At 42.4% G+C, this 16950-nt stretch overlaps 2 protein-coding genes across 8 annotated transcripts in view; one reads left to right on the top strand and one right to left on the bottom strand.

Moving 5' to 3' along the window:
- Window positions 1-6305, top strand: part of SCRN1 (secernin 1) — a 61349-nt gene extending 55044 nt beyond the window's left edge. Inside the window, exons 7-9 of one of the 2 annotated variants that reach the window (XM_072651042.1) lie at window positions 540-720; window positions 2054-2213; window positions 4785-6305. In XM_072651042.1, coding sequence (XP_072507143.1) covers window positions 540-720; window positions 2054-2212 — 340 coding nt within the window. In that variant the 3' untranslated portion in view covers window position 2213; window positions 4785-6305. Of the gene's footprint in view, window positions 1-539; window positions 721-2053; window positions 2346-4784 lie in introns of those variants that run through there. The other variant, XM_072651043.1, reaches the window with a different exon arrangement.
- A 4445-nt stretch (window positions 6306-10750) lies between these two features.
- The window catches only part of WIPF3 (WAS/WASL interacting protein family member 3), a 76526-nt gene continuing 70326 nt past the window's right edge, over window positions 10751-16950 (bottom strand). For 5 of the 6 annotated variants that reach the window (XM_072651040.1, XM_072651037.1, XM_072651036.1 and 2 more), the window contains 2 exons: window positions 13092-13168; window positions 10751-11496 (listed from right to left, as the gene is read on the bottom strand). In XM_072651040.1, the coding sequence (XP_072507141.1) occupies window positions 11473-11496; window positions 13092-13168 (101 nt within the window). In that variant the 3' untranslated portion in view covers window positions 10751-11472. The remainder of the gene's footprint in view (window positions 11497-13091; window positions 13169-16950) is intronic. The other variant, XM_072651041.1, reaches the window with a different exon arrangement.

Below are 16950 nucleotides of genomic sequence, written 5' to 3'. Positions count from 1 at the left end.
TCCAGGCTCAGAGCTCTGTGCATTATGCTCCCCCATCCATCTTTTCTTGACTGTAAAGTCAAGGATAACCTCTCTAAGATCTTTCTAGCTCTAAATGTGTCCTCACCTATAACCAGGGGTCTTTCTGGCCTCAGTTTCCTCATGTATAAAATGAGGTAGTTGAAGTAGATGATTTCTAAACCCTTCTCTTAGCTTTAAAGTTCTTATAGGAGTTCCAGCTGTTTTTATTATCTACCTGACTAGGTACGACAAATAACTTCTCTGAGTCTCAGTTTTTTTATCTTTACAGTGGGGGTGTTGCACTGAACTCGATGACTCTAAGTTCCTTCCACTTTTACATTTAGGAGGCAGCACTTCCAAGCTTACTTTTCCTGTGCCTGGCCCAGCTGCTGTTTCACCTCCAACCCCTACCCAGGGTACAGTCACCGTATTACAGTCATTAGTGCCTAATAGCCAGATGTCATTCAAGGAAAGTCAATGCAAATGTTTTTGTATTAAATATTTTTGTTCGTTTGAAAGAGCCTCTCTTCTCCTTCTAGGTCCATATTCAAGCCTTTCATCTTTGTGGACGATGTAAAGCTTGTCCCTAAAGTCCAGTCTCCTTGCTTTGGGGAGGATGACCCTGCCAAAAAGGAGCCCCGTTTCCTGGAGAAACCAGACCGTCGGCATGAGCTCTATAAAGCCCACGAGTGGGCACGGGCTGTCATTGAAAGTGATGAGGTGAGGCACGAGGTGGGAGAGGAAATGTGCCTCTCTCTGGGGGTGGAGGGAGCACATGTGGGAAGATGACCCTGATCTCTGAGGCTCTCTCCTGGTGATCCATCTTCCCAGAGAACTTTCGCAGACCTGCCTCTTTCCTTTTCAACAGCTTCTTGGTTTCTCTTACATTTTTCCACAATCTTTTGAAACAAACGAAAACAGAAACAAAGCCTCCTAGTAAAATGTTGTCCTGAGATTCCATTTACCTTTGAATATCCTTCTTCCCTTTATTTTGTGGCTTTATTTTACCAAAAATTTCCTCTTCAATAAGGACAGAGTTCTTTTTAGAAATCACATTTCTACCTTTTCATCAAAAGACAAGTTATTTATATGCATTAAGGTGAAAATACCACACTTGCCAGGAATAGTTTAATTATAAGAATTACACTCATGTTATCTGAATAAATTAAAATACACATATCTGTTTGTCCCCCCTCCCAACTATTTTAGTTCTTCACAGAGAGTTTCAAAACGTCAATTCAGACTCGGAACATTCCCTAGTAAACCTGCCATCAAGGACCCCCACAGCATGGCTAGCCATTTCTACCTGTGGTTAGTGACAGTAGTTCATTTCACAGCTAAGGTCAGAATGGATGAGATTGGAGGGTAGAGGGCCAGCCCTCTTACTCCAGAAAGAAGGGACTTGGAGGGATAACTAGTATCAACAAAGCATGCCATCCAGTTTCCCCCAGGATATGAGACATTATTAAGTTTACTCATATGCCTTGAGATTTAGCAAATGCGCAATCTACTTCTTTTGTTAAAGGGTCAAGCAGGTTTTCTATCATAGAGATCTAGTATAAAAGGGGAAGTGTGTGTGTGTCCTACTATGGTGGAAAGAGCATGGGATTTGTAGTCCAGGCCCTTCCATATCCTCTGAGTGTGACTTTCAGCAAACTAGTCTTCATCTCTGGAGACCATCTCCAGGTTCTTGTTTCCTCATCTGCAAGAAGAGGTTGGGCTAGGTAACATCCAAAGTCCCTTTGAGTTTTAAGTCTATGATCTTTTCTTCAGTGGATTTGTACAAACAGGAAGGGGAAGATGATTTGAATATTATCTCATTTATTTAGTGGCTCTGTGACTGAACAAGTCAATCAACTTTTCTGGGTTTCAGTTTCTTCATTTGTTAAATGGCTCTTTATCTAGAATCCTTGGACCCTATGTCTCCAGGATGAGATGATGCCTGAGGTCTCCATCTGTTCTCATTCCATGATTCTACCACATTCAGAATGGTGAGGCAGTGAGAGGTTTTCCATGTGCTTGGTGGTAACACAGCCTATCTCTCTTTCCTCAGGATCAAGGTCACAAGCTCATGGAGACCATGTTAGACCTGGAGAAGCAAGGTCTGGAGGCCATGGAAAGCATTCTGAGCAGCACAGACCCCATGGACCCCACCGAAGTGGCCGACCTTTTCTATGACTGTGTTGACACGGAGATTAAGTTCTTTAAGTGAAGTAAGCCCACACTTTCTCTCCTCTCACTTAGAAACTCCCTACTTGGCCAAACTCCAAGCAAAACCAACCCCCTCTCCTCTTTGAGTAAAATAGAAGATATTTCAGCCCCCTTTTCTAAGCAATCAGTCTAATTTTAACTCACACTCTGTGTTTTTGGTCTCAGAAGGGAACTCCCTTGGCCCTCCTAAGATTTAGCCAGTTTTAGTTTTTTCATTAGCCTGATCTTTGGCTTGATATGACTAACTGTGGATTTTAAGCTGCTGTTATATTATTTCAGTAATGATGGGCACGCTTAGCCTTTTCCCAAGAAGACTAGCGCTTTTCAAGCCTTGAAGGATAGTCTTCAATCTGCTGAATTTTCGGGAAGGCAAAATGAAAGCAAACCCTTTAAAGAGTCTTTCTCTCTTCTTAGTAGCTGTTTCAAGTTTAACAAACTGGCTTTTCTTTGCCTGGTCACATGCTGTTTTGTGTAGAGTTCAAGGAGAATGTTAGCAGTGTGGCTGATTTTCCAGCGGGTGTGTTGGCTGATACCCCATGGAATGCTTTTCTGGGCCACTAGAACAAATGGATGAGAGGAGACCCTCCCTGGCCCATGTTCTGATGACTGGAGTCACAGACATGTTTTTCTTCTAGCCAGGAAGGCTCTTAAGAAGGGAGAGGCACACACACACGTTCGTCTCAGAGGAAACTGGATACATTTGAGAGGCGCTGAGTCAGTGAATGGATTGATGCTGAAACAGCGCCTCCAGCACGTATCTCAGCAGGCCAGCTGCTTCTCCACCTGGATAGTGTCGTGTATATAGATGATTCAGAACCAAGCTGCTGCTGGCTAGCTTGAGGTTACTGTAATTAAATGGCCCCATGGAAGGATTCCAAACATACAGAGGCTGGGAATCCGCCAACATGCCAGGCAGAGGGAAAAACCAGCAGCCAGTGACCATGGAGGCATCAGCTAATGTTCTCACATGCCTAGATTTCCTCCTTTCTCTGGGAAACTTGGAGGAGCTTTCCCAGTGTATGCATTATCTCAGCAGCCACTTAGGGTAATTGAGTTGATTCGTTCTGCATGTGTTGAATTAAGTGAAAGAAAGCCATTTGCCAGCAGCGCTTGGAAACCAGCTTAAGGGAGACCAGATTGGGTCAGCACGGTGAAGGCAGAGTGCAAGGAGGGTTAGAGACGTCCAGGATTGCTCTGCAAGGCAGCTGTTGGACTCTGTCTCCCAAATAGCTGACACTCATTTACAAATCACTTTAAGGCTTCCCAAGTGTGTTACTTGCAGTCTATTGTACTTTTTGCTGCTAGCTGTATATTGTTGACTTCTCCTCTGTCTGACTCCCATTCCTCACTGTTCCCCCACTTCTTGGCTGCTGTCTCCCAAACAGCTTACATGGGGAAAGCTCTTAGACTATAGTATCCCCTCTCCCCTCCCTTGCTTAACTGTGAGGGGGTTGATGCCTCTTTTCTAAAGCCCTCATTCATTATTACAATGGCCCACCAAAAAGGTCATAGTTTTAAATGCATGGTGAGATGATCATCAGCTGAAATGGACAAATATAACATCTACCAAGTTTATTAAGCAATGGTTACTTAGAACACCTGGTCCATGACCATTGGGATGGAATTACTTTTCACCACTTGTGTTGATAGGACTCTACAGATGGGACAGCTTTGAAGGTTACCTAACTCTTAATAATGTTGTAGCTCCAGCCTGCTTCCTTCCGTAGATATGCTCCTTGCTTTAAACCTCTTAGCCAAGTGCTGTGGTCATTGAAAAGCATGTCTATTTTATCAAATTCTGTACCTTATGATATCAACTCCAAATGAGCAAATTCCTAAGAGCTGTCAAGATGAAAGAAAGCACAGGCTGTGGGGTGTGCTTCCTTCAGAGGCAGGGAAGGCAGGACCACAAAAACACTAAAATAAATTTGCCTATTTTTTTGACATGGGCTACCAAATGTACAATTTTCTCTCTGGAAATCGAGATGAGACTCTTGACCACTTTTGTTTAGTTTCCATGGCAAAAACAACTTTCTTAGGCTTCCCATAGACTGACTGGTGGCAGTAGAGGGTAGGAATGGCAGAGATGGTTTGGTGACATACCACATCTCTTTGGTCATTCTTGAATTGAGCTGTAGACTATGGGTTCTTAGATCCCATGGACCATTTGAGCAATCTGGGGAAGCCTATGAACTCCTTCGCACAATATTTTTAAATGTGTAAAATTAAATATATAGAATTTCAAAGGAAACCAGTTACATTGAAATACAATTATAAAAATATATTTTAAAAAAATTCATGGACCCCTTAAGATCTGTCCACGGACCTCAGGTTAAGGATCCCTGTAATGGAAGGAGTGATGATGTCATATGGGGTATTTTAAATAAACCAGGAAAATCTGGAAAGAAATCCTACAAACTCATGATAGGGACTGCGGTCAGTAGACCTTTTGCTATTGAGAACTCAGAGATCTGCTCCATATCAACCAAGGTGATTCAAATGTTGAGAAAATAAGTTCCGTTCTCCTGATTCCTCTTGTGGCTTAAGTCCTTACTGGTACAATTCTGCTCTAGCTTGGTGCCCGGACCCCACAGACAGGACTGCTGAGACTATCACACAACATTGACCTTGCTTGGAGAGATCAAAAGAATGGCAGAGCAGACTCTGGCAGATCATTTGGACCAAATCTATCTACACTGTTCCTTGCCCAGTGACACTATCCTGATTCAATAACTCAGAGCGTTTTTTTTTTTTTAAATAAGGCTAGTTACATGGAGACGTGGACCTCATATTGCATACACCCTGAGGATGGCCCTTGACCAGTTTCTGTTTCCCCAGGGGTGATGGGAAGATGGCCACTGAAAAGCAATTATATTTGCATAGGCTCACTCATTGATGTTTCTGCCACACCGTCTGAATGGTTTCGCACATTTATTTATTTAATTGTATAAGTACAATTCTGTGCCTGATCTGTGGCTGAAAACAAAATAAAACAAAAAACAACCTAACAACTCCAAGCTAACAAAAACTCACTGGGGGCTTTGAGTTTCTTGGAAAATACTTGAGGAGGCTCATAAAGTCCACAAAGTTTGCCTTTCCAGTCTGTTCACTGAGAGAAAAGTGATATGGCAGGCACAAATTTTAAAAATAAAGCCTAAAGCTAGGGATGTTGACAAATTTACCAGAATTATGATGTGGGGTCTTTCTTTGGATTCAGAAGACTGATTGAAAGGCTGGTCAGAGTCCTCGTCCTGTCCGGTTCAAGACAATGTTAATTTGAGTGTTGTCTAGTTAAAACCTTGCTGGTTAGGAGCTACAGATGAGGATGGGCCAATTGTTTTAAGAGGAAAGAGCCCAGTTTTTATAAAATGATGCTGGAAAGGTTTAGAGTGATAAAGCTTTTATAATGTGAAACCTACCAATTATTCAAATGATCTATATGAGCTCATAACCAAGAAGAAACTTTTACATCAGAACCTACAGATATAACTTCACTTAGATCCCAACAGCACAGTTCTTGGCTGTTGAGTGAAGACATGAAATTATCAGAACATGCATATTGCCAAGAGAGACATCATGACCTAGTGGGTGGAAAGTCAGCCTCGGTGTCAGGAAAATGTGCGTTCAAGTCTTACCTCTTTGGTTCAGTTGTTACACAGATCCACTTCTCCCAGTCATGGAGGTCAGGCAACTTCATTAATTAGATTATCCTTAGCCAATACTGATCATTTCATGCAACTGCTAAGTCCCATTAACCGTTTCTGATTCTGTGTCAATGTGTGCTTTCCAAACTGAATGATCCCAAGCACTATGTGAATCTTCATTTGCTAATTTCTTGTGGAAACTCACCTGCACCTGTTTGCAATTACCTTGTGATCAAATGAAGTGTCTTAAATGGAAAAATACTCTGTTGAGAACAATAAAAGACGAAATGTTCTTTTTCCTGTTATGGGAGCAGACAATGTAGTTCTGATGATTATTTTTTTCTTAACCAATGCCTTTGAACAGGAAGATATTCCTCTCCACCCCTTCTTTATGATCTTGTCTTTAAATGCATTATGCATAAAATTAAAACTGTACTGAATCACCCCAAACTGCCTCATTTGTGATGTGTCTCAGCTGTCTTATAAATAAATGTGGGGAGAGGATGGAGTCAGAGATTTGTTAGAAAAGATGTCTGACTGTCCTGGGATGAGACTATTCTGGAAGCCCTGAGGTCAGGGCACCACTAGCCCTCATGATTGGAAGGGGTCCGGTCACAGCCTCCATCAGATCCTGCTTTGGGAATGAGCTCACCTCGCCGAGGAGATCCAGAAACACAAGCTGTCTCTTCCAACTGAATATAATTATGACCTAAGTAGGTCAGGGTAAGCCTGATTCAGACCTTCCTGGGACAGGATGAGTTTAATAACATTCTTACACACCTCTGTCCCTTCTTCCACCACCTTCCGCAAGGTCAGACTGGAGGTCCAGGCTGTCTCTGTTATAGGTTACTATTGTCTTCTGGCCATAAACAGTGGCCATGAAAATGTCATCATTGTGTTTCTAGTGTTATGACCATTAAATCTATCTCTGCCAGATGTGGAAGGATCATGGAATTGTAGACCTATGGCTGAAGGGAAGGAAGGAAACAATCATTTATTAAGCTCCTACTAAATGCCAGGCAATGTATTGAGTGCCTTACAGATATCATCTCACTTACTCCAGAGTTCAGAGATCAGCTGGTCCAGGTTTCATGTTTTACAGATGATGAAACTGAGGCCCAGAGGGGTCTGGGGTCACACAGCTAGTAAGTAGCTGAACTGGGGTTCAAACCTAGGTCCCCTTGATTCCAAATCCATTGAACCACAGTGATCCAAACCTCTGATTTTATAAATGTGGTAATGCAAAACATTGGTCCAGAGACATAGGATTAGGCAGGATTAGGATTTGAACGTGAGTCCTTTTGCTTCTAATTCAAGACTTGGACTTGGACTTGTAGCCCAGCTGTAATGTGCACCCATACTGCCTTGTGGCTCCTTATCCTATGAATGAGGAAAGAAAACGATCGAGGCCAGTCAGGTAGTAAGTGGCACAGCCCGATTTAGACCCCACATCTTCACATCCAAATCATGGTCTCTCAGGCTGCATCCTTTGACATCCTCAAAAGTTCCAAGGATGGAAGATCTAAGTTAAGACATGGGCATAGACTGGGCAGGATTCCTCTTGTATCTGAATATATCCTGCCTGAGATGCTCTGCACTCTCACATGGGATGGGAGCTGGGATGGAATGGGCTGGCTCTGGACTGGTTCCTTTGGAGCTCTGTTCATGAGGGCTCAGTAACCAGAAGACCCCAGCTATTTTGATTGTAGGATGGACTTCAAAGAGATTGGTATGGGAGGGTGATCTGTATACTGTTCTATATTAAGAAGATCTTTTCCTAGAAGTCAACTTTAAAAAGAAAGTCTCTTCCATTCTGCGGCTACTGTGGGAAGTTTATAAGGAAGGGAGATCATTACTGACCATGATAGATATATGGCATGGAGAATAAAGCCTGGGGCTTTGGTCAGCCAACAAGAATTTATTAAGTACCTACTGCATGTCAGGCACTAAGGATATAAATACGAAAAGTAGAAAATAGCCCCTACTCTTAAAGAGCTTACTCTATTTGAGAATTTTTTTAAACTAGCTCCCAGAAACCCTACTTAAGTTTTATTTGGGGGAACTAAACCATTCTTGGGAGGTAATGGATAACCTTCACTGGAGGTATTCAAGTGAAGCCAGGATGGTCAGGAACTTTGTAGGGGGGTCTCATTGATGTATAGGTTGGATTAGCTGGCCTTTGAGATCCCATTCCACTCTGAAATTTTGGTATTAACACAGAAGTACAAAGAAAAGGCATGGTCCCAAAAAAGATACATGAAAAGATTCCTCCTTTGAAGAGGTGGAAGGTATGGTGGGGTGGGTGAAGAGGACATGGCATGTATTTTGAAACCTGGTCAATGTATTGTTGATTTTTTTCCCCTCTTATTTTTTTTCTTTAAAAATATCTTTGTTATATGGGATGGATGTGGGAGGGGGAAGTTGGAGGAATCCTGGGAGAAACTGAGATGTCAAAATGAAAGGGATCAAGAAAAATGCAGTTCATTTTTTTAAGTCCAAGAGGAACAGGGGAGAGTTTGCATGGAACCTGTGGCAGGGGGCAGATCCGTCAGCTCTGGTCTTGTTGAGAGCAGGTATGGGTGCACATTACAGATGGGCTTTTCTCAGAGTTCAAACATTTTGAGTTAAAAGCGCTTTTTCCAACTGGTTGTATGTGTGGACATATGCCCATGTATCAAGAATTATTTTACAAAAAGATGCTGTAGGCCTGTATTTTCCAGAGATTCTGGTTCTGCACAAACACTATTCTGCCCACCTGCCTCTTTTGTAATCAGATTAAAATGGCCCCTTAATCCTCTGCACCGAGGATGGTCCTTATCTCCAACTGTGGTGCTGACCCTTGTATTTCCATTCATTGTTAATTTCAGCACCAAGAAATTGACTTATAAAGAGAATCCTTAATAAATATGAAATATATTAAATATATTATACATAAAATATGTAATATATAAATGTATATGAATAAATTTATATAAATAAATTAAATCCATTAAACAGGGAGGGCCTCATGTAGATCACAGTAGCAATGAGAATCCTTAAGATGGGAGAGGTGGAAGGGAAAACACCCATCAAGCATCAAGACTCCGATTCTTCTTTGTACCATTTTATGATGAAAGATCTAGGCCTGAATTATTGTCCCTAGCAACTATTCACCAGTGGTTAGTGCAAGAGGTTGCTAATTCATTAACTGTGACTGTATACAGTAGGGGCTTAATAAATGTTTTTTAAAAAATTTAGTAATTGCCTGTTGATTTGATTGTATCTTTCCAGTTTCCAGAGATTCCCATCTAAAAATGGATTGTGGCTTTTTCTTTGCCTTTGAACAATTTTATTTTTTAGTCATATCTTAAATTAGACAAGCAGAATCTCCCTATCTTCTTTCATCTATTGTTGGGGTGTAAGCTCGGTTCTCACGTGAACAGTCTCAGGTCAGGTGAAGGTGAGGGCTTCTTGATTGTGAGCTCTCACAAGGCCCCCCAGGGAACAGCTGGGAATTGAGGAGTAAAACACAAGCTATCTTGTTTTTCCACCTCTTTTCAGTGGAAACTTGCTGGGAAGAGCATCCCACCCTTGAGATTGGTCCATGGTCTGAGCACACCTGTTGTTAATTGTCTAGGGGTTGAGAGCATGCACAGTGTCCATGAGCAAACTAAGCAGCTGGGAGAGTTTAAATGGGGACAGGAAAGCCTGGGGGTAGGGTCTCTCTCTTTTCCTTGCTCCACAGGAGGAGAAGGGGGCTCCCCCGGGGTGGCGAGCACTAGCCCTGCATACTGGGGGGTGTGGTTCCTTTCTCCCCAGGAAGAACTCGTCCTGCATGCTGACATGTAGCTGGTATCCGGAATAAAGCCTACACTTCTGTTTGACTCTGGAGGTCTCTTCTCTTGCTCGTTTATCTGGTTGGCCACCAAAGACCTGAGTTAGGTAAGAAGGACCCAGCAGCCCATGGCAGTTAGGCCAGACAATCTATGAACATGTTAAACACAGCCCACACAGCTTCTCTCTCTGGCCATGTGTCCTGTTCAGTGAGGGAAGATAATTGGGGTCGTATATGTTTCCATGACTCCATGGCTTTAAAAGATGTAGGGTTGAGTATAGGGGAGGTAGGAGAGAAGAGAAATCCACTAACCACTAATTTGGGGGTAAAATGAACTCACTGGAAGGCACAGTTCCACTACAGTTTGACTTTTGTTGAAAAGGCGAAGCTAGGTTTGTTGAAGGAAGCCTGTACTTATGAAGGAGGGGATGAATCAGATATGAGAGGGAGGGATTTTCTGGCATGATTCAGAATCTACTTTTTTGTGAGGGATGGGATTATCATGTGGCAGGAATTCACTTATGGCCAGTTGACAGGCTCTGCTAGGATCCTCATTACATTTGAAGACCTCCAACACATTCAGTAGATTCCCTGTGGTAAATGGATTATAGGAAAGTAAGAACCAGAGACATTCAAGATGGGTGAAGGACAGGGCTGGGCTGGAAATACCCACTGATGAGATTACAGATTCATTTAAATACTGAACCATAATGAACATTTTTCACTCTAAGGGAATACTCCGGGGGCAGTATCACTGTCTCAGAACAGTCAGTTCAGACGCAGCTGAGGACATTTCTACCACCATGGGAAACATGTCTGAAAGAGAGAGATCTCAAAGTTCATTAGGTACCATAAGGAAGGGTGCTCGAAACCATATGCAATTCGGTGTAAGTTCCCTGAGGACAGGTACCCAAGGTCTTCCCAGCACCCAAGCACAGCATTTGCAAGGAGATACCTTAAATGTTTGTTAGATTGAATCACTAGAAGGAAAAATGTGACAGGCAGCCTTGATAACACTAGGCAGGGACTGGCTTCTTCTACTATTAATAACAAGGTTAGAGGAAGAGCAACACAGTCATTGTTTATGTGGAAACAAAATTCCTTCTGTCCTTTTTTTTTTTTTTATTAAGGGTCATATTTACATTAGGCAACAAAATCCACATATCGAAAATCAGAGGGAAAGGGGGAGAAAAGGTAGAGAGCCATGACATCCTGGTCACTCCATGCTGACTGGTGACATCCACTTGCTGTAGTGTGTGTACCTTCCGTGTTCATCCATTCTGTAAGGCATGTTTTGGTTTCATTACCTAGCTGGTGCAATTGGAGTATGAAATTATGTCACCGACAAGTTGCCATGTACTCTTAAACAGGGAGACTAGCTAAAACTTTTCTAGTGATGATTCAAAAAAAATTTTTTTTTAAAGACACTGGAAGGGCCAGCCCACGTGGCTATTTACAGTCATGGAATGAATACTGAACAGGGAGAGGAGTAGATGTCCTCTCTCCAATACCACTCCTCAGGCTGGGGTAAAACTCTGTACTGAGTTGGACAAATGGGCTGCCGCACATCTGGCCTCATTTAAAAAAATAAATTGCTAAAATAAAAGACAGCTACAACACTGATTCAAAGCCTGTGCAAAATGACCTAACTATAATAAATAAGAGCTTTCTGCCAAGCTCCTTTGTCAGATGAAAAACAAAAACTTGAGTTTGGTGTGGTTGCTGATGGCATTCTTGGGCAGATCCTCCATCCTGCTGTACAGACCAAGGCATGATGATGGGACTTTTACTTCATCTGTCGTCTTACCGTAGAGTTTTCAGTGGTAACTGTAAAGATAATACAATTCTGAGGATTATGGTAAGAAAGGTTGTCCCACCTACCGGATCTGGTCAAGGGCATGGAATCTGGTATAATGATCTTCTAGGACCTTTGAAGGCTAGATGCCCCCGCAGCTTCCTTCAAGCTCTAAACATAGGATTCTCTGATTCATCAGATTCTCAAATGCCACAATTCCAGGGATGGCTCTCAAAGAACTAACTGTTCCCTACCCAAAGAACACAAGACGGCCTCTTTTAAAAAAATCTCTACAAGTTGGAAGCACAATGGTTTTTCCCATTAACCTGTGGATGAGCTGAGTTGGGTTAGTGAGAGAATGCCTGTAAAGCTTCTTGTAGACCATCAAGTGGAGCTTTATAATGTTGGCTGCTCTGGCCATGGTGCTGATGCTGATACTGATGCTGAAGATAGCACCTTGGAGATTTCCTGATTCTAAGATTCTAGGGGTGGGTCTCAAGGGGGCCCTGGCCATGCCACCTTCCTCTCATCTTTGATCTAGCTTCTGGAGGGGTCAACAAAAAGAACCAATGAGTTAGTGATGCTTTAATAACACCTAGATTCTTGGGGTTGTCACAAACTTACAAATGGAAAAAACATGAAATGCCAGAATAGAAAGGGACTGATATAACATTTTCAACAATAACTCTTAAAGATGAGAACTGAACCTCCACAGTGACATAAGGGAAGTCAGCTCTTTGAGGGTTAGGAAGCCACAATATCTTCAGCTGGGCTAAGAATCTGTCTTGGATTACCCAAGGTACTTTCCTATTTCATGTCCCTTTGAGTCTCCCAGGTTTTCCCTTGTGATCAGGAGCTACCCTGTGATTTAGATCATAGATTTAGAAAGAGATAAAAAAAACTCACCTTTATTCAACACCCTTATTTTACACATGAGGAAACTGAGGTCAAGAAGATGAAGTAATTTGTGCCAAATCACACAGCTAGAAATTGGCAGAAATGAGATCTGAACCCACACCCTCCAGATATCTTTCCACTGTACTATACTGTGCTACCTCTCCCATGACTGAAATGAAGAATCCTAAAAATAATTCCATAACAATGGCTAAGCCCAGGCAGCTCTATAAGTTGTAGAGAAGGTCACCACTTGAATTCAGAGAGGAAGATTTATATTGTGCACTGGAAATCCCATCCAATCCTCTTTAGGAATAGTTATGGCCTCCTATGATATGCCCTGAAAAACTGGGAAAGTCTTGTTTCCACAGTCAGATATTAAGATCAGGTGTTTCATGGACAATCTATGTCAAATTGTTTGCCTTCTTAATGAAGGGGAAAGGGAAGGGAAGGAGAGAATTTGGAACTCAAAACTTGAAAAAGTAATGTCAAAATTGTTTTTACATGTAATTGGAAAAAATATTAAATTAAAATTTTAAGAAGAGTAGGTCTCTTAAAAATAAAATAAAATCATGTGTTTCTCATCTTTGCTTAAGATCAAAGAATTTTTTCATTGAGGGAAAAATTGAGAAGAAACTTTTGACTGTTGCGAGAAAATATGTCCTGGCTCCTTCTCTGGCCCTCCTGGACAGAATTCCAGCCCTGGGCTTGAAATTCAGAGACCTACTGTTACCTGAGAGTTTCTACCCTTGGTGTTCTCACTGCCCCGACCAGTCCCCTCTGCTGGGAGCCAGGAACCTGGAGTTGGACCTGAAAACAGTAGATGTGATTAATTAATCAGGATTAATTGGCACACCAGGTGGCTCAGAACAAAGAGATGTTTACAAAATCAACATCTGCAAGCATGAGCAGTAAAGTCACTAATGGTTATAAGACTTGATCAAATGAAAACCTTCAAATTAAGAGGCACTGGACTTGGGTTCAAATCCTGCCCCAGGCATTTGCTTTGATGTGTGACCCTGAACAAGACTTGCACATTTCTAGGTCTCAGTCACTTCATATGTAAAATTTAGGGTGTTGGAAGTTACCCATAAGTGCCTCCTGGCTCTAAACCTATGATCCTGTGATTTTCTTGGCACCAGTGGTCACTTTCTCATCCACAGCCTTAGCTGTGGACACACTGTCAGAGGAGGCAAAAGCTCTTGCTACTCTAAATGTTTTGTATACAGTAAACATTTTATAAATAGTCATTGAATGAATGAAAGAATGAATGTTTGTATGTATGGAGACTAGAATACATAATCCAACTTTCACTACCCCTAATAATTCTCCTTCTAGCTTCTCCACATCATAGCTGTTCTAATAGAGGTCTGACTCTCTCTGTCTCCCAGATAATGTCAAAAGGAGCCAGGCTGTGAAATCTGTTGTGGTTCTCTTGTCATCCTCCTCTCCACTGGCTCTGGGTGGATCTGAGTTCCATCTGTGACTTATTTAGTCTCTAATTCCCTCCCAACCCAATCCCACACAATCCAATGAATGTTACCAAGCACCTAGTATGGGCCTGCCACTGTGCTAAGTCCCTCCCAATCTATAGTTATTCCAAATGGGATCCACTGATGTTTGCCACAATTCAATAAGCAATTACTGAGCATCTGTTTTACAGAAGAAAAGGCAATATAGCCAGGAGACCAGGTTCACGGCCAGCTCTGACATAAGCTGGCTGTTTAATCCTGGGCAAGTCACTCTCAATGACCCCGAAGGTACTCAGTCCTGGGGACACAAACCAGCCCCTGCCCTCAAGGAGCTTACAATCTATAAATACAGATAAGCAAATACAACATGGATACCAAACAATACAAAGTAATTCCAAGAGTGTACAAATAATAGGTTAAGGGGGTGCTCAAGAAAGGTTTTATATAAAAGGTGGCCTCTAAGGAAGGAAACAAGAATTCACCGAGTGCCTACTATGTGCTAGGGGTTTCATCAAACCATGACTGGTTTAATGAAAATGATGGGGAAATTCAGAAGCTGCTAAAGAAAAAATGAGAACTCCACAGGATATACCAGCAGGATAGTTCATCCACTTCTAAGAAGGTAGCATTTAATTCCATCAAAAGCAAAGTAAAAGCAAAACTTAGAGAGATGTAGGATTCCTGGCTCAGTAAGAAGGCAGATGAAATTCAGTTTTATGCTGATAGTAATAATCCAAAGAGCATTTGTGATTCCCTGAAAGCTATTTATGGACCAAAAACCTATAGTGCATCACAGCTACTCAGTGCTGATGGAGCCATATCGATCAGTGATAAAGACATGATCCTAGAGAGGTGGGCTGAACACTTCCATAGTGTTCTCAACAGACCATCATCAGTCAATGCTGAGGCCATTGACCATTCACCTCAGGTTGAAGTCAATCCCTCCTTAGCTGAACTTCCAACTGAAGAAGAGGTTTTGAGGGCCATTAGGCTCCTTTCATGTGGCAAATCACCTGGTGCTGATTCTATTCCAGCTGAGATTTACAAGGAAGAGGGACCATTGCTCATACAAAAGCTGACTAAAATTTTCCAGGTTATGTGGCAAGAAGAGGTTATCCCCCAGGAGTTCAAGGATGCCTCCATTGTCCATCTCTATAAAAGTAAAGGGAATAGATTGTCCTGTGATAATCACGGGGGGGGGGGGGGGAAAGGGGGAGGGGAGGGCATCTCTTTCTTAGTCATTGCTGGCAAGATTCTTGCTGGAGTCCTCCTTAACAGACTGATCCTTCACCTGGAAGATGGTCATATACTTGACAGCCAGTGTGGCTTCAGAAAGGGCCAAGGAACAGTTGATACGGTGTTTGCTGCCCGACAACTCCAGGAGAAATGCCAGGAACAGAACAGAGGTCTATATACAACATCTGTAGACCTGACTAAGGACTTTGACACTTAGTCGTGAGGGTTTATGGAAAATTATGTCAAAACTTGGTTGCCCAGAGAAGTTTATCAGCATTGCACATCAATTCCATAATGGCATGTTTGCCCAGGCTCTGGATAGTAGATAATGCTCTCGTGCCTTCCCAGTCACCAATGGAGTGAAACAGGGCTGTGTGCTTGCTCCCATGCTTTTTAGCATGATGTTTTCAGCCATGTTGTCAAATGCCTTCAATGAGGATGAATACAGCATCAAGGTCAACTACCAAACTAATGGTAAGTTCTTCAATTTGAAAAGGTTACAAGCCAAGGTTACTCAATGCAGTCTCTGAAGCTGAGATGGATCAATTCTTTGCTGCCTGTGCTAATTTTGGCCTAATAATTAACACCAAGAAAACACAGGTACTCCATCAGCCACTACCACACCATCCATACGTGGAGCCATTGGTTGCAGCAAATGGAGAAGTTTTGAATGCTGTGGGTAATTTCACTTAACTTGGTAGTGTACATTCCAGAGATGTACACATTGACAATGAGGTTGATGCACGCATTGCCAGAGCTAGCTCAGTGTTTGGGAGGTTTTGAAGAAAAGTTTGGGAGAGAAGAGGTATTAGACTGACTACCAAAGTGAAGGTCTACAGAGCCGTTGTGCTGACCTCATTGTTGTATGCCTGTGCAACATGGACAGTCTACCAGCGCCATGCCAGGAAACTGAATTGCTTCCATTTGAACTGTCTCAGAAAGACTCAGAAGATCACCTGACAGGATAAGATACCAGACACTGAAGTCCTCGCTTGAACTAAACTGCCAAGCATTCAGACTATGCTTCAGAGAGTGAAACTCCAATGCCACGTTGTTTGAATGCACAATGTATATTTGCTGAAAAGACTATTTTTATGGAGAACTCACATGGGGTAGGTGATCACATGGTGGTCAGAAGAAGCGATACAAGGACACTCTCAAGGTCTCTCTCAAGAACTTTGGATTTGACTGTGCAACATGGGAGACATTGACACAGGATTACTCAGCATGGCGTGCCCACATCAGAAAGGGTGCTGTGCTCTATGAGCAAAGTAGAATTGGGACAGCACAAAGTAAACACAGGATGCGCAAATTTGGGATAATCACCCCCAAATATTCACAGGGCCTATCTATGCCCAACCTGTGGTAGAGCATTCCGAGCTTGTATTGGTCTGATCAGCCACAGTCGGACACACTGAAATTTCACTTTACAATGGTGATGTCATCTTGGTCCTCTTCAAAGATGAAGGACAACAACCAACCAACTATGTGCCGGGCACTTTGCTGAGCACTTTACTAACATTATCGCATTTGATCCTTACAGTATTCCAGTGAGGGAGGTGCTATTATTGTGGTTGTTTTATAGTTGAGGAAACTGAGGCAGATGGTGGTTAAGTGACTTGTCCAGGATGGCATTTAAGCTGTGCTTTGAAGGAACTGAGGGATGCTGCAAGGCAGAGTTGTGCAAAGACCAGGAGGTGAGAGTTCTCATTTTGGTTTAATTCTGTTAAATTCAATGATCACCTCAGCTATGAATGACTTAGATATTCTCAGCAATACAATGATTCAAGACAATTCCAAACTCACAATGGACTCACAGTGAAAAATGGTATCCACCTCCAAGAGGAAGAACCAATGGAGTCTGAGTGCAGAGTGAAGCGTATT

This window comes from Notamacropus eugenii, chromosome 3 (genome assembly GCF_028372415.1).
Source record: "Notamacropus eugenii isolate mMacEug1 chromosome 3, mMacEug1.pri_v2, whole genome shotgun sequence".
Taxonomy (NCBI): Eukaryota; Metazoa; Chordata; class Mammalia; order Diprotodontia; family Macropodidae; genus Notamacropus; species Notamacropus eugenii.
This window is presented reverse-complemented; position numbering and strand designations above follow the sequence as displayed.